Here is an 18,526-nt window from a genome sequence, read left to right as displayed (position 1 = left end):
GGTCCTGATCACCAGTCACGGAACGGGACAAAAATGGTCCGAAACAAAGTAGGTTTCAATCTGAAAATGACCCATGCCTATTCCTCACTGAGGCCTTAGGCCTTCAGCTCTTAAGACTCTTCAGCTAAAAACCTTATCCTGACAGAGCTGGTGTAACTGAGTCAGGTTTGTAGGCCTCCTGGCTCGCAGTCACACTTTTTCAGTTCTGCCCACAAATTTTCTATGGGATTGAGGTCAGGGCTTTGTGATGGCCACTCCAATACCTTGACTTTGATGTCCTTAAACCATTTTGCCACAACTTTGGAAGTATGCTTGGGGTCATTGTCCATTTGGAAGACCCATTTGCGACCAAGCTTTAACTTCCTGACTGATGTCTTGAGATGTTGCTTCAATATATCCACATAATTTTCCTTCGTCATGATGCCATCTATTTTGCGAAGTGCACCAATCCGTCCTGCAGCAAAGCACCCCCACAACATGATGCTGCCACCCCGGTGCTTCACGGTTGGGATGGTGTTCTTCGGCTTGCAAACCTCCCACTTTTTCCTTCAAACATAATGATGGTCATTATGGCCAAACAGTTCTATTTTTGTTTCATCAGACCAGAGGACGTTTCTCCAAAAAGTACGATCTTTGTCCCCATGTGCAGTTGCAAACCGTAGTCTGGCTTTTTTTATGGCGGTTTTGGAGCAGTGGCTTCTTCCTTGCTGAGCGGCCTTTCAGGTTATGTCGATATAGGACTTGTTTTACTGTGGATATAGATACGTTGTACCTGTTTCTTCCAGCATCTTCACAAGGTCCTTTGCTGTTGTTCTGGGATTGATTTGCACTTTTCGCACCAAAGTACGTTCATCTCTAGGTGACAGAACGCGTCTACTTCCTGAGCGGTATGACGGCTGTGTGGTCCCATGGTGTTTATACTGGCGTACAATTGTTTGTACAGATGAACGTGGTACCTTCAGACATTTGGAAATTGCTCCCAAGGATGAACCAGACTGGTGGAGGTCTACAATTTTCTTTCTGAGGTCTTGGCTGATTTCTTTTGATTTCCCCATGATGTCAAGCAAAGAGGCACTGAGTTTGAAGGTAGGCCTTGAAATACATCCACAGGTACACCTCCAATTGACTCAAATTATGTCAATTAGCCTATCAGAAGCTTCTAAAGCTATGACATAATTTCCTGGAATTTTCCAAGCTGTTTAAAGGCACAGTCAACTTAGTGTACGTAAACTTCCGACCCACTGGAATTGTGATACAGTGAATTATAAGTGCAAATTATCTGTCTGTAAACAATTGTTGGTAAAATGACTTGTCATGCACAAAGTAGATGTCCTAACCGACTTGCCAAAACTATAGTATGTTAACAAGAAATTTGTGGAGTGGTTGAAAAACGAGTTTTAATGACTCCAACCTAACTGTATGTAAACTTCCGACTTCAACTGTATACTGTACATATATACCATATACATAATCAGTGGCCAGTTTATTAGGTACACCACCCAGTTCACAAAAATAGTACGCTACTACAGACAGTGAGTCACATGGCCATGGCTTACTATATAAAGCAGGCAGACAGGCATGGAGGCATTCAGTTACTGTTTGAATGAAAATTAGAATTGGCAAAACAAGTGACCCAAGCAACTTTGAGCGTGATATGATGGTCAGTGCCAGGCACGCCGGTTCCAGTATTTCAGAAATGGACGGCCTCCTGGGCTTTTCACGCACGACAGTGTTTCGGGTTTTCAAGAGTGGTGCGAAAAACAAAAAACAACCAGTCAGTGGCAATCCTGTGGGTGAAAACAGCTCGTTAATGAGAGGTCGAAGGAGAATGGCAAGAATCGTGCAAGCTAAAAGGCAGGCCACAAACAGGCAAATAACGGCACAGTACAACAGTGGTGTGCAGAATGGTCCTTGTCACAGATGGGTTACTGCAGCAGATGACCACACCGGGTTCTACTCCTATCAGCTAATAACAAGAAGAAGCCGAGGCCAAATACCTCTATTTTCGTGTCATATGACCATAGCACCGGTTCCGATCCAAGCGCCAATGCCGTTTAGCAAACTCCTGGTGGTGCTATGGTCAGATGCCATGAAAATAGAGCTCTTAGGCCACGCACTCGTCATCTCAACATTGCTGACTCTGGGCATATACCTTAATTTGCCGAGCTGAAATGTTTTTGTATTTCCTTACTACACCCACAACGGAATGAGTGTATTGCACAAATACAGGCCTACACAGATACAACATTTCTATTGCTAGACAGACACCTCACACCTTGCAATCTTTATTCTTATCCACTGGGTCAAAGATCCGGTCATTGAATTGATCAGGGGTCAGGTTCTCTGTTTCAGATGGGTTCCCATGCCTCTTGATATTGTAGATGATCTGCAGAGAGAGGAAGACATGAGAAAATGAATGTACTATGATGAGTGGGAGCAGGGTACATACACACATTTTGTCTAGATTGAAGCAGATATTATGCCTCAATATCCTGCATATCATATCAAACGTATAGTGTCATATCCCTGCATATAATTAGGCTTGCTGGTTATAGGGTTTTGGTATGCACAGTGCATTAAAAAGTACAATTAGCATGGGAAAATATTAAGGCATCTCAATTTGATGAGAGGATAATACACAGTATCTTGTTTACATGCATCACGTTCAGAGAGGATCTCCGGCAGCATACACTGCTGTTTAGCTTCAGGGCACTTATAGGGGATGTTCCAAGCCAACTCCCTCCACAATGTCTCTGACAATTGATCCCCTAGAACTCAACAATCTAATTGGTCGAAGTTACCATCTAAACTAGGCTACGTGTTCCTGGAAACCTTTCAAATCCATAGAGACTAAACAAGATGAAGCTCCTTTTAAATGTGATGCTATTATGGCCATTCACTGGGTGGGCGTCACGTAGGCCTTTAACCACAAGAACATCGGCAGGCCAGTTTGTAGTATAACACATTTGAGAGGACTTTGGCTTCCATGTGTTTAAGTCAGGACTTCAACAAAAAAAACACACATAAAAACGAAGCCCCTATACACTTACTTTGACAACTTGTTTTAGCTCCTTTTTGTGAAGGTGTCAGTTTCCATCTCTGTCGTACAATTTGAACGACCACCTCAGTCGGTCCTCGAGTTTTTCTCTAAGAACGAGGTGCACTGCTGCCACATACTCCATAAAGTCTACTGTGTTGTCCTATGGATAAAAACAATTATTGTAGAAGCAAAAATAAGGAATTAAATAAACTTAACACCAATGAATGTGATGTAGGAGAGGATCATTGTGTGACGTTGTTACGTATTTAAGCGTTTCAGCACCACGGACAGCGCGCGGGGATAGCCAAAACAGAACGTGCATACAAGCCAGGGCAGACATTTACATTTTAGTCATTTATATTGAGTCACTTATCCAGAGCAACTTACAGTTGCAATTATGGTTAAGTGCCTCGCTCAAGGGCACATCAACATATTTTTCACCGGCTCGGGATTCGAACCAGGCTAGCGACCTTTCGGTTACTGGTCCAAAGCTCTTAACAGCTATATATTTTTTTCATATTTTTAATTTTGTGTTTCTTTAGGCTATATAACCAAGATAATATCACAATTAATGAATTGTTGTATAATCTACAACTGTCTCAGCTTCTGACGAAGGCTACTAGCCTACCGATGTCCATGATCCCTTCCTCTAAAGATGCTTAGCTTAATAAATCAGTACACAGGTACCTAAAACCGTACATTGTTTGTATCAAACGATCGAAACACGTTGTCCATGTATGCGGATTCCTCTATCGAATCGCTGTTAATTCCAAAGATTTTCTTGAATTCTGTAAATGCATGTTGCCACTGGGACACTCGCTGGCGAACTTTCGGTAGAGTTCCTGGATATGTGTGAGGGCCACCTCGTCGTCTAGCTCACTGTGTGATTGACCCATGGTTTCAGCAGATCCAGGTCCTTTAAAGGTAGTCTATGACGTTTCAATGAATAACTTGAATCGATTTCAATCGATGGTAAAAGTCATCTACCACAGCCATTCCTTCCACGCGTTCAGAGACAGGCTTGCGCCAAGTCAATGAGTTTGAGGATTAACCCAACATTGCAACATTTGGCGATATTTTAGATCCGTTATTAAGCAATCCAATCAAGACAGGCGGGAACAAATCAAGATACATCAAGCACCAAAACCCGTGTTAGATAAGGTACTATTCCATTCTTTCGATATTTGAGGGGATTATTTAACAATTCACCAAGATTAATGACTGGTGAAGTCAACCGATGACCCTCCACACTCAAAAGGGTTATACCTAGAACCAAAATGGTTCTACCTGGAACCAAAAGGAGTTCTTCAAAGGGTTGTCCTATGGGGACAGCTGAATAACCCTTTTCTAAGAGGGTATAGCCTACTTAGACCACAAAGTCTAAGTCATTTAATTAGCCTTATGTCGCCCACTCCAAATTTGCCTCTCTGCTCTTTATCAGACAAGTCATCAAAGCTAACATGAAGCTTCATTTGCTTGGTATTTATTCAACCTTAGTTTAAATCCAGGGTAGTCTCATTGGAACAAATCTATTTTACAAGAGCGACCTGAGTAGATTCATGTTTAAGCATATGGATATATTCATTAAACACTGAATACCACATGCCAATGACCTGGTATGTGGGTAAATGGCTAGGATTAATTGAGTGTATTTATTCATTTATTCATTAAACAATTTGAGATGACTGAATAGCCTAAGCGAGCACTTTGTATATGTGTTTCAGAGTGTTTGCCAGTAATATATTCATTGACTTGGATTTAATTAACTTCAGGTGTGTGTCCCAGGTCATCGTGTAACTCACACCTGTGCTCACTGACACATGAACAAGGCAAGGCCTCCAACTTTACATTCCAGAAAAACAAATGTGAAGTAGTCATTGTTTCGCATATATGCATTTAGCAGCGACACTGAACAAAAATTGTGTGTGGTGTGTGTGTGTGTGTTGTGTAATAATTAGCCTTAGCTGTGAAATCCAGTTAAGTATAAGCTGAACACTCACCTCTCACCGTGTTATCAACCTACTGTAGTCTGACCCTAAGAGGACAGTTAACCTCAGGGGAATCAATCACCTAAAAAACAGACTGGGGGTGAACAGACAGATGGACGGACAGCCCCACAGACAGACAGACGGGCGAATGGACGGAAAAGGCATACAGAGGTGTCTCACAACACATGTTGCATAAGGAAGTGTGTGTGCATGCGTGTCTGTGTGTGTTAGGAGGATACATCCCTTCATTAATTCCACAGGGAATTAATTATATGAATAAAAATGAAATGTGGTCATCAAAAACCTACTGTCACGTCCTGACCAGTAAAATTTTTTTTTGTTATTGTAGTTTGGTCAGGGCGTGGCAGGGGGTGTTTGTTTTGTGTGTTTTGGGGGTTTTGGGTTATGTTCTATGTTAGTCTATTTCTATGTTTATTCTAGGTTGTCTATGTCTAGGTTGGAAGTGTTTGGGATTGGTCTCTAATTGGAGGCAGCTGTATCTCGTTGCCTCTGATTAGAGACTATATTTAAGTACTTTTTTTTCTCATTGTGTTTGTGGGTGGTTATTTTCTGTTCAGTGTTTCATGTACCTAACAGTACTGTTTGGCTGTCGTGGTTTTCTTGTTTTGTTTAGTGTTCTGAATAAAGTTAATTATGAGCACTCAACCCGCTGCGCCTTGGTCTACTCCCTTCGACAGCCGTTACACCTACAGGTGACCTAAATCCACTTTATATTCTGCATATGGACATACAGCCCTAAACATATGGATAAAGAGAGATATACGGCAGATAATCCGTATAACATATGGATAAAGAGACATACAGGGGAGAATCCGTATAATATATGGATAAAGAGGGACATACAGGGGAGAATCCGTATAATATATGGACAAAGAGAGACATACAGGGGAGAATCCATATAACTTATGGACAGAGAGAGACATACGGCGGAGAATCCGTATAAAGCTACATTGTAATACAATGAGTCATCACAGGTAAGTGCAAAATACTGCGCATCTGGAGCGTCTGAAAGGTTCACAGTGAATGTACTGTACACACATTGGAGAGCATAGAGAAGACCGTTCATGAACCCTAGACACTCGCTCACTTCCCCTCTTTCTCACTCTTCCATCCTCACAGAGACTCAGACAGTTGGGTGTGATTTCTTGTTATAAAACAGGTAGTTTGGATCCTGGATGCTGATTGCTCGGTATTTGTATGCATGTTGTGAACATTTTTTTAAAAGCAGTAAGGCATGTGACACTACACTATAATGAATATAGTCCCAGGTAAATGGGTTGAAAGGCCTTCTGCTAGCACTATCATGACACAACGCGGGACCCAGATGCAGACACAGGAGGCAGATGGTTGGAGTTGATGTTTAATAATCCAAAAGGAGTAGGCAAGAGAATGGTCATGGACAGGCAAAAGGTCAAAACCAGTTCAGAGTCCAGGAGGTACAGAGTGGCAGACAGGCTTGAGGTCAAGGCAGGCAGAATGGTCATGCAGGCGGGTACATAGTCCAGAAACAGGCAAGGGTCAAAACCGGGAGGACTGCAAAAGCAGGAGAATGGGAAAAAAAGCTGGTTGACTTGGAAACATACAAGACGAACTGGCACGGAGAGACAGGAAACACAGGGATAAATACACTGGGGGATACAAGTGACACCTGGAGGGGTTGGAGACAATAACAAGGACAGGTGAAACAGATCAGGGTGTGACAAGCACATCAGGACGAACAACGGCATTTACCTGTGACTATATTCATGATATAGCATGGACTCTTGTGCCTTACCGTTTGAACAAACCTCTGCTCTGAGACAACGATGCCTTGTGCGTAGAAATGTCATGTGACGGAGTGGGTGGCAGTGTAGCCTAGTGGTTAGAGCGTTGGACTAGTAACTGAAAGGTTGCAAGTTCAGATCTCTGAGCTGACAAGGTACAAATCTGTTGTTCTGCCCCTGAACAAGGCAGTTAACCCACTGTTCCTAGGCTGTCATTGAAAATAAGAATTTGTTCTTAACTGACTTGCCTAGTTAAATAAAGGTAAAACATAAAAAGAGTGGATCAAGAGTTCAAAACAATGGTCCACCAGTATCCTCTTGAATGTGGGTTTTCAGTTGAACCAATCTTCTAACTGCACTTGACTATTGATTTGGACATATAACCTGCATGATACCCTAGAGTGGTAGGTTACATGAAGACCAATGCTGGGAACCCTTGTCATGGATGCAAGGAGGTTTTTCCACCCACCCAAGAAAATACTAGTGGATAGCTTCTTTCTCCCTGCAAATCAAATCCAGTTTATTTGTCATATGCACAGGATACACATGGGGTACATATACAGTACAATTAAATGCTTACTTACAGGTACACCTCTCAACTATGTGACAACAATAAGACTGTGGTTTATCATGATGGGTGCATCGATTGTCAAATAAATAAACAAAGAATGGTTGCTATGGTGAGACCACTTAATGCTTAATCTAATGCTTGCATTAGATTCAACAAAATGTAAATATAGATATTTGGTGTAAATGTGTTCAATGCACATAATTCTATACAAAATTCTATATTTTTGGTATGAGGATTGTTCTATCTAGAATGATCTGTTGTGTTATCTTTAGTCATTACCTGGATCAAATATCACAGCACTTGCTGACTAGATGTTGATCAAAAAGTTAATTACTGATCAAAAGGTTAATTCTTGATCAAAAGGTTAATTCTTCATCAAAGGGTTGATGTAAGTATCTCAAATACAATTTGTGGAAGCTTGATGTGTGGACAATAGTAAAGCTATTCCAAAATGTAGGCTACATTAAAGAAATTACCATAAAATACTTAAAATAACCTCTTTGGGAACTGGCAACAACGGTAGCCAACAGTTTGGTTCACAGTTTAAACTCTGCTGATATTTAAAGGTTTTTAAAGCTTTTTTGTGATGCCTCGTTGTTTTTTACAGGTATGATGAAAGGATTTGAAGTACTTGACATTGAATAATATAACATATCCCCATTCTAAGTTCTCTGGTGTGATATAAATTCCTTAAACATTATAATAGGTAAAAATAAATATGGGTAACATAACATGATATCACATTTAGGTTACTAATGGTATGATATTTGCATTGATATAATGTTTTGAAATAGCTGCTTACTTCGTACTTGAAAGTATAAGGTTGTGAAATAATTATTTGGATTACATAATATTATTAATATGATAATTTCATAACCATGGTCACAATATTACTGAGCATAGAATTCCATAACCTTTTACATTTGAATGCAATGTAAATACTCAAACTGAGGATAGTGACCCTGTGTAATATCATATCACACAATATGACCTTTGAACTCTGTTTGAAATCTACCAGAGTTCCAGTGAGCTATGACAGCCATGTGCTGAATGAGACTCCATCCTGTCAGCTGGTCAGCACTCAAAAAGAGACGGCCTGTTGTTCCGACATACATCAACGTGCATGGACAGCATGTTAAAAGAACAACTACGAGATGTGATACGGAGGAAAGTGCTCCATGCCTATGCCTGAACCACCGCAAGCAAACATGGAGGCAGAGACAGATCTTTAGGCCCAAGGCATCAGGTTTCTCGTGAGAAAAAGACAAAACTCAGATGCCATTTGAGGGACACAACCCCTCTCTGTGTAGATGGTAGACCCTGTTAGGAGGGCTCAGGTCATTTTTACACAGTTCTGCATGACCCAGCCACTAGCGTTCACGTCCAGCTTGAGCATATTCATGACCCACTCGTCCTTCTGGGCCCCCTCCATGAACTCAGTAAAGGAAATCTGGCCTGTAATAAAAGGAAAAAAAATATACATTTTGGTGGGCAATGATCCAAGATCTTTCTCAGGTTAAGGTTACTGCCTTAGACATAACTCGGATGTAGTGCCAACTTAGTAAGAAAGTAGGAATTCATGATTATTAAAAGTAGGAAGCCATTCATGCGTATTAAAAGTAGGAAGCCATTCATGCTTATTAAAAGTAGGAAGCCATTCATGCTTATTAAAAGTGGGAAGCCATTCATGCTTATTAAAAGTAGGAAGCCATTCATGCGTATTAAAAGTAGGAAGCCATTCATGATTATTAAAAGTAGGAAGCCATTCATGCGTATTAAAAGTAGGAAGCCATTCATGCTTATTAAAAGTAGGAAGCCATTCATGCTTATTAAAAGTGGGAAGCCATTCATGCTTATTAAAAGTAGGAAGCCATTCATGATTACTAAAATTAGGAAGCCATTCATGCTTATTAAAAGTAGGAAGCCATTCATGCTTATTAAAAGTAGGAAGCCATTCATGCTTATTAAAAGTGGGAAGCCATTCATGCTTATTAAAAGTAGGAAGCCATTCATGCTTATTAAAAGTAGGAAGCCATTCATGATTATTAAAAGTAGGAAGCCATTCATGCTTATTAAAAGTAGGAAGCCATTCATGCGTATTAAAAGTAGGAAGCCATTCATGCTTATTAAAAGTAGGAAGCCATTCATGCGTATTAAAAGTAGGAAGCCATTCATGATTATTAAAAGTAGGAAGCCATTCATGCTTATTAAAAGTAGGAAGCCATTCATGCTTATTAAAAGTAGGAAGCCATTCATGCTTATTAAAAGTAGGAAGCCATTCATGCTTATTAAAAGTAGGAAGCCATTCATGCTTATTAAAAGTGGGAAGCCATTCATGCTTATTAAAAATAAAACAACAAACCAGTAGCAAAACCTCCATCTTTCCTCTGTATAATGGGCCACGCAGCACCTGACTATGAGGATGCCAGAGCTAAGTCCCCCTCAAATGGACCACCAATTAGCACTTGCATTACCTAATCCTGGCCATTACATCAGACTGACCAGTGTGTAAAGGTCAGTGACAAAGGTATATTGTCTCCCGCTGATGGAAGATGGCATTAGAACACAAAAGGATATTGCTCAGCCATTGGAATTCCCCGATGACTCCTTTTTTTCCTAGGGACTTAGAATACATTCCTCGATACATTAACATATAAGAAAGTACAAATGACATACAGTACAGCCAGTGGTTTCACCAAATAGCCCTCAGTTAAAGATACTCACTATTTAGTCAAGGTCAAAGCTGGAGCCCCAGAACTATGCACTGACTCCCTTCTGATGCAAACTGTGGGTCCTCATGTATTAAAATACATTGTTTTACAAGTTTTATCTCTTAGATATGTGACACCACTGAGATCCTCTCAGCCAATTTCCGTGCTACTGTCACGCCATATGTGAAAAGGAGGATACATTTCAATACACAGTATATGCTTGAATTTACATCCAGAGAAGGATAGAAACAGTGCTCAGTGGTACAGATATAATATAGTGTTTACACTGTTAACGTTTAATTATCTTTCTCAGTCATCATATGCTGTATGTGCTGTTATCACCATTTAGGAAGAAGGTACAGAAGAGGTTTTGGTTAAACTTCTCATTACAAATCAGTCCATAATAGTAGATGATTCAGGGGTAATAGCATAAATGCAGCTTTCTGTTTTACATTTGTCCACATGACACCCCACGTATCATCCCTTCACCTTCAATCTCATTCTAACGTTCCAAGACTGTGAGCCCATCCCTCTGTCCATCTCTTTTGGGCTATCTGTCTCTCCATTCATTACTGACATGCCTCCATGTGAGCCCCATTTCCACCCTCAGACACCCACCCCCCACCCCCCCACCCCTTAGAACACAGATTGTTCATCGTGGTGGTTTGATGGAAGTACTGTATATTTGGTACAGATTTGAATGCATGTTCTGCTGTATACATTAATACAGCTTAACCGGGCCACTTACCATCATGATTTTCATCGACCAGCTCAAAGATCCTGTCACACACTTCATTAGGTGTCATGTTTATGGCAGTTGTATGAAGCTTGATTTTGTAAATGATCTGCAATTGTATGAGATGCATTTCATTACATACAGTTGGGGGAAATACAGAAGTGAAGAATGACAGAAGTGTTTTTTACACAGTTGTCCTATCTCAAATGGTATTCATTTAAAAGGGTTTCATCATAAAAAGATGGGTTTACCCCACTGACGAAAAATGTGAAGTTGTATAAACTTTTATATTACAGAAATAATATTTTGTCTAGTGTTGTTTATCTGAGCTTAATTTACTGAGTTCACATAAGGTAACATTTAAGGCAGACGGGTAACAAAAAAATTTATAGTTACCCAACTGCCTTACAATGTTATGTTGTCTTAATTTAGGAAATCGAGAGTTAACAAAACTAGGTAATAAAGTATTATTAACATTATAATATATCATATATCATATCATCAGTGGGGTAACACATCTTTAGAAATGGAGAAAAAAAATGTTTACACTGAAACAATACTCTGACATTAGGCCTTTTTAATGGACAAAGGAAAAAGATTGAGGTCCTATATATACAGTAAATACCAGAGCCTTGAACTCAGCTGACCTATAGGCATGGGGGCTGGTTCAGTTCAGAACCAGATAAACTATAGGATCAGGGCTAGGTGTTCCCAAAAATAATTGGTATTAAAGCCACTTGCTCCTCCCATCCTTTCATCCAATAACATGTACAGACAGAATTAGATTTGTGAAAACCCCAGTCATCCCACGCAGTCGCTTTACCCTGACCTGATCATAATCCCTCACCTGATCCTAATCCCTTACCTACAGCATATTAAGGCACTGTCCTAATAACATTAGTTTAATGTAATACCTGTATTATACAAGTATTATACAAGTCATACAATTTAGAAAACTTCAAACTGAGTACTGCAGATTATACTACCAAAATGTGTCCAGCTGTTCTTACCCTTAGAAAAGAAGGTGCATAGCCTAGCCTAACTGATCTACAACTACTAGTAGCCAACTGCAGGCCAAAACGAAGCAGCCAGTCAATAGCATAATGCAGAGGAAGATGATGTGTAATTTCTTACCCGAATTAGGTTTTTCACCTCTTGTCGGTCTAACTTGCCATTTCCGTCCTTGTCGTAGATTTTAAAGGACCACTTTAACCTATCCTCAAGGTTCCCCCGCAATATCAGGTGAAGAGCGGCCGTATACTCCATAAAATCCAACGCGTTATCCTGTGAAAACAATACATGGATTTATTGCATGTTTACCACTTGAATGTATATTGATAACTGAAGCTAATGCAATTAAAGGGATAGTTCACCCAAATTACAAAATTATGTCATTATACCGGTATTAGCATTTTTTATGCATTATGTCCAAATCAAAAGTATCTCAAATTGATTGTGAAGCTCAACAAAGTAATTTATTCTGTGCCTTCAGAAAGTATTCACACCTCTTGACTTTTTCCAAATTTTGTTGTGTTACAGCCTAAATTTAAAATAGTTTGAGATTTTTGTCACTGGCTTACACACAATACCTCGTAATGTCAAAGTGGAATCACATTTTTCAATTTTTTTACTAATTAATAAAAAAAATAAGTATTCAATCCCTTTGTTATTGCTTGTCTAAATAAGTTCAGGAGAAAAAAATGCTTAACAAGTCACATAGTAAGTTGCAATAATAGTGTTTAACGTGATTTTTTTAATGGCTACCTCATCTCAGTACCCCACACATACAATTATCTGTAAGGTCCCTCAGTCGAGCAGTGAATTTCAAACACAGATTCAACCACAAAGACCAGGGAGGTTTTCCAACGCCTTGCAAAGAAGGGCACCTATTGGTAGATGGGTAAATATTTTAAAAGCAGACATCGAATATCCCTTTGTAGCCTAGTGGTTAGAGCTTTGGACCAGTAACCGAAAGGTTGCTAGATCAAATCCCCGAGCTGAAAAGGTACAAATCAGTCGTTCTGCCCCTGAACAAGGCAGTTAACCCACTGTTCCTAGGCCGTTATTGAAAATAAGAGTTTGTTCTTAACTGACTTGCCTAGTTAAATAAAGGTAAAAATATATATTTTTAAATACACCCCGTCACTACAAAGATACAGGCGTCCTTCCTAACTCAGTTGCCGGAGAGGAAGGAAACCGTTCAGGGATTTCATTATCAGGCTAATGGTGACTTTAAAACAGTTACAGGGTTTAATACGTTTGGTTTGGGGGAAAACTGAGGATGTATCTATAACATTGTACTGACTCCAAAATATTAACCTATTTGACAGAGTGAGAAGATGGAAGCCTGTACAGAATAAAAAATATTCCAAAACATGCATCCTGTTTTCAACAAGGCACTAAAGTAATACTGCATAAAATTGGCAAAGCAATTCCTGAATACAAAGTTAAGTTTGGGGCAAATCCAATGCAACACATTACTGAGTACCACTGTCCATATTTTCAAGCATAGTGGTGGCTGAATCATGTTATGGGTATCCTTGTACTTGTTAAGGACTGGGAGTTTTTCAGGATAAAAAAGATACAGAATGGAGCTAAGCACAAGCAAAATCCTAGAGGACAACATGTTTCAGTTTTCATTCCACCAGACACTGGGAGATGAATTCACCTTTCTGCAGGTGATAACCTAAAAGACAAGGCCAAATCTGCCCTGGAGTTGCTTACCAAGATAGTGAATGTTCGGACAAGATAGTGAATGTTCGTTTGGACTTAAATCTGCTTGAAAACTATTGCAAGACTTGAAAATAGTTGTCTAGCAATTATCAACAACAGATTTGACAGAGCTTGACATTTTGAAAATAATAATGGACAAATATTGTACAATTCAGGTGTGGAAAGCTCTTAGAAACTTACCCAGAAACACTCACAGCTGTAATCGCTGCCAAGGGTGGTTGTAACATGTAACGACTCAGGGGTGTGAATACTTATGTTCATTAAATAGTTATATATTTGCAAACATTTCAAAACATTTAATTATGGGGTATTGTGTGTAGACGGGTGAGAGAAATATATATTTAATACATTTTGAATTCAGGCTGTAACACAACGAAATGTGGAATAAGTCAAAGGGTATGAATACTTTCTGATGGAAATGTAGATGATTTGAACATGATGCACAATTTTTTTTAATATCAGCACCATGAGATTAGCATTTGAAAACAATGCCAGGGAAACTAAACCACAGCATTGATTGCTGTCATACCTTTCCCATAGACTGCTTACAGGGTAAGGAAACCAATATTACATTTCGTAATTTGGGTGAACTGTCCCTTTAACAGCACAATGGATGAATAGAACGGATTTCAATTTTTTTTAACATTATTTCCTGATTGAAAAATGTTTTACCCACTTCACTTACCCTGTTTGTGTCGAATGAATGGAAGACAGTCTCAAGGTACAAAGTCTCTTCCTCGCAGCTGGCTGGTACACCAAAGATCCGTTTTAATTCATGCAGGTGCAAAGCCCCACTCGGGCACTCCTTCATAAAAGTCATACACAGCTCCTGAATTTGCTCCAAATCCATCTCCTCATTGTGGCTTTCTGCTTGACCCATTGTTACAGTTCACTTGGATGGTAGAAAATATTTTCTACAAGAATTCAAGCAAATATAGTTCAACATAAAGGTTATAAGTTAGTCTGGCTACTACACGTGGCTACCGAAGCATCTGCTCACACGGTCCCATCAAACTAAATGCCTTTACTCCACTTGCCAGAAACTATGGCCTAATGGGGGACTGGACAGAGTTGTATATTTAACCTTTCAATCACATTAACTAAGCAATCTCTGGGTCTTTTGCCAAAAAAAAGGTGAGCTCTCACCTGATCATTCAAGAGTGCATGTCCTGACATACTCCCTAGGCATGTCCTGACATACTCCCTAGGCATGTCCTGACTTACTCCCTAGGCATTTCCTGACATACAGTGCCTTCAGAAAGTATTCACACCCCTTGACTTTTTCCACATTTTGTTGTGTTACAGCTTGAATTTAAAATGGATTAAATATATATATTTTGTGTCACTAGCTTACACTCTTAGAAAAAAGGGATCCAAAAAGGTTCTGCGGCTGTCCCCATAGGAAAATACTTTTTGGTTCTGGGTAGAACTCTTTTGGGTTCCATGTAGAACCCTCTGTGGAAAGGGTTCTACATGGATCCCAAAGGGGTTCTACCTGGATCCAAAATAGTTATACCTGGAACCAAAAGGGGTTCTTCAAAGGGTTCTCCTATGGGGACAGCAAAGTAACACTTTTTTTCTAAGTGTACACACAATAACCCATAATGTCAAAGTGGAATTATGTTTTTAGACATTTTTACAAATTAATTAAAAATGAAAATCTGAAATGTCTTCAGTCAGTAAGTATTCAACGCCTTTGTTATGGCAAACCTAAATAAGTTCAAGAGTAATGTGCTTAACAAGTCACATAAGTTTCATGGACGCACTCTGTGTGCAATAATAGTGTTTAACATTCTTTTTTAATGACTAGCTTACCTCTGTACCCCACACATACAATAAAAATGTCATTTAAAACAGACACTCTTATCTTATCTTAAGGTTGCTACACTATATATACAAAAGTATGTGGACGCCCCTTCAAATTTGTGGATTTGGCCATTTCAGCCACAACCTTTGCTGACAGGTGTATAAAATCGAGCACACAGCCATGCAATCTCCATAGACAAACATTGGCCTTACTGAAGAGCTCAGTGACTTTCAACATGGCACCGTCATAGGATCCACCTTTCCAACAAGTCAGTTCGTCAAATTTCTTCCCTGCTAGAGCTGCCCTGGTCAACTGTAAGTACTGTTATTGTGAAGTGGAAACGTCTAGGAGCAACAATGGCTCAGCCGCGAAGTAATAGGCCACACAAGCTCACAGAACGCGACCGCCGAGTGCTGAAGCATGTAGCTCGTAAAATCGTCTGTCCTCAGTTGCAACACTCACTACCGAGTTCCAAACGGCCTCTGAAAGCAACGTCAGCACAATAACTGTTTGTCGGAAGCTTCATGAAATGGGTTTCCATAGCCAAACAGCCGCACACAAGCCTAAGATCACCATGCGCAATGTCATGCATCGGCTGGAGTGGTGTAAAGCTCGCCGCCATTGGACTCTGGAGTTGTGGAAATACGTTCTCTGGAGGTAGGAATCACACTTCACCATTTGGCAGTCCGACGGACAAATATGGGTTTGGCGGATGTCAGGAGAACGCTACCTGCCCGAATGCGCCATGAGAGTTATTTAAGATACTCTTTAAGGTAAAATACTCTTCATAAGGTAAGGTTTCAGATATTTTCGAAAGATAGGCAGGGACTCCGGTGTAATGACTTTAGGGGAAAACTTGTTCCACCATTGGGGTGCCAGGACAGAGAAGAGCTTTGACTGGGCACTCCCATAGCGGTGGGAGGGCCAAGAGACCAGAAGTGACAGAACGGAGTGCTCGGGTTGGGATGTAGGGTTTGAGCATAACCTAAGTAGGGGCAGTTCACCTTGCTGTTCCATAGGCAAGCACCGGGATCTTGAAGATGATGCAAGCTTTGACTGGAAGACACTGGAGTGTGCGGAGGAGCAGGGGGACATGGGAGAACTTAGGAAGGTTGAACACCAGGTGGGCTGCGGCATTCTAGATAAGTTGCAGGGGTTTGCTAGAACAAGCGTGGAGCACAGCCAACAGGGAGATGCAGTAGTCTAGATGGGAGATGACAAGTGCCTGGATCAGGACCTGCACTATTTAATGTGTGAGGAAAGGTGTTCCTCTAAGGATATTGTAGAGCATGAACCTGCAGGAGCGAGTCACTGCTCTGATGTTTGCAGAGAACTACAGGGTGTTGTCCAGGGTCACACTCTGGGAGGGCGACACTGGCGTTATCAACCGTGATGAAGAGGTCTTGGAGCAGGCAGGCCTTCCCCGGTAGGAAGAGCAGCTCCTTCTTGTCAAGGTTGGACTTGAGGTGGTGGGCCGACATCCAAGCTGAGATATCTGACAGGTACGCAGAGATGTGTAGTTGAGTGTCATGAGCATAGCAATGATAGGAGAGACCAGGTGAGGATATGACAGAGCCGAGTGACTTGGTGAAATGAGAAAGAGGAGAGGCCCTAGAATCGAGCCCTGGGGGACACCAGTAGTGAGAGCACGTGATGCAGACACAGATCCTCTCCAGCCACCTGGTAGGAGCGACCTGCGAGGTAGGATGCAATCCAAGAGTGAGCAGAGCCTGAGACGCCCAACCCTGAGAGGGTGGAGAGGAGGATCTGATGGTTCACAGTGTCTAAGGCAGTGGATAGATGGCATGTCCTGACATACTCCCTACTTAGGCTTTTGTCTGTCACTCAACCAAATGGCAATCCTTTAACTCACTGTACTATTGGCTGATGCTTTTGAGTGTGTACTGTACTCTTAATCAGCAATTGCAAGGACTGACCATCCATGAGATCCAAATGATAGTTTTAAACATGTTTTGAGGCCATACAGTGTTTATTTACAAATACATTGTTTACAAACAATGGAGTAAAGAAAAGCTTATATTTAGGGTTCTGATGGGGTGTGACAGTTGGAAACAGAGTACCTATTGTTAGGTTCTAATTCTCAGTCTCTTTCATGATCATGTGAAACGTCAATTGCTATGGAAATGCTGGGATGTGTTTTCAATTATGTTAAAGGTAATTATGATGCAACTATGATCGTGATACGATATGGATTACAATTATCATGAATATTAAGGCTATACCCACTACATGTTACACACATAGACACTCAACCATGCAAATTGGCAGAGTTATTATTTATTTGGACATCACACAATATAGTCTTACTCTTATACAGACATCATACACACTCTCATTATATCACATCCAATATCATACACATCAACCTACTCAGATTTGTTACACACATAATTTTGTCTCAATTTTCTAACATCTGTGGCATTGGCTCACAGGCACAGGCAAGGGAATAAAACAAATATTGCTAGATCCTATTTCTTGAATTCTAAATATCAGACATTTGAAAGCTCTAGTTTTGACCTTCATATTACCTCTGATGGCAGTAACTTTACAAGCGCTAATTATGGTCAATTTAGCCTGAGAATAGTATCTAGTTATGGTAAGGGGTGAAATAAGTATAGCCAGTTATAATTGTAACGGTTTAGCAGATTATAAAAAAAGATCAGTCTTTACATGGCTAAAAGAAAAGGAATATAACATATACTGTTTACAGGAAACTCACTCTACATCCTTAGATGAAGTTGCGTGGAAAAAGGAATGGGGTGGTGAAATAATTTTCTGTCATGGACAAAGGAACTCAAAGGGTGTGATGATATTAATTAACAGAAATTTTGATCTGAATGTGCAAATAGTCAGGAATGATTCGCAAGGAAGGTGGATCCTTTTAAATATGAAAGTGGACGGAAAAGAGGCTCATTAATCTATATGGACCAAATCAGGATGATCCACACGTCTTCGAAAACATTTATACCAATTTATTGAACTTACAGGAAACAAATGATCTAATCATTATGGTAGGACACTATAACACAGTGTTACGTACCTCAATGGACCGTAAAGGTAATCACTCTACAAACTATCATCACCGTGCCCTTAAGGAAATCACAAATATTATGGACACATTAGAAATAGTGGATA

At 40.3% G+C, this 18,526-nt stretch overlaps 1 protein-coding gene and 1 long non-coding RNA gene across 3 annotated transcripts; both read right to left on the bottom strand.

The window, feature by feature from the left end:
• Positions 1–1,464: 1,464 nt before the first annotated feature.
• LOC106562748 (uncharacterized) lies at positions 1,465–4,030 on the bottom strand. Of its 2 annotated transcripts, XR_001319092.2 has the most exons (4): positions 3,740–4,030; positions 3,051–3,200; positions 2,276–2,386; positions 1,465–1,787 (listed from the first exon to the last, which is right to left on the bottom strand). It is a non-coding gene; the product is annotated as an uncharacterized lncRNA (long non-coding RNA). The 2 variants fall into 2 exon arrangements; XR_001319091.2 differs by having other exon boundaries at positions 1,465–2,386; positions 3,740–4,021.
• A 3,277-nt stretch (positions 4,031–7,307) lies between these two features.
• On the bottom strand, positions 7,308–14,649 carry LOC106591450 (guanylyl cyclase-activating protein 2-like). The gene is made up of 4 exons (XM_045690380.1): positions 14,249–14,649; positions 11,965–12,114; positions 10,843–10,939; positions 7,308–8,838 (listed from the first exon to the last, which is right to left on the bottom strand). Exons 1-4 carry the CDS (start codon positions 14,441–14,443, stop codon positions 8,717–8,719), a joined length of 564 nt encoding a protein of 187 aa, XP_045546336.1. The 5' UTR covers positions 14,444–14,649; the 3' UTR covers positions 7,308–8,716.
• Positions 14,650–18,526: the final 3,877 nt, after the last annotated feature.

Source organism: Salmo salar, chromosome ssa11 (genome assembly GCF_905237065.1).
Source record: "Salmo salar chromosome ssa11, Ssal_v3.1, whole genome shotgun sequence".
Lineage (NCBI taxonomy): Eukaryota > Metazoa > Chordata > Actinopteri > Salmoniformes > Salmonidae > Salmo > Salmo salar.
The sequence above is the reverse complement of the archived record's forward strand: the minus strand, read 5'-3'. Positions and strand labels throughout refer to the sequence as shown.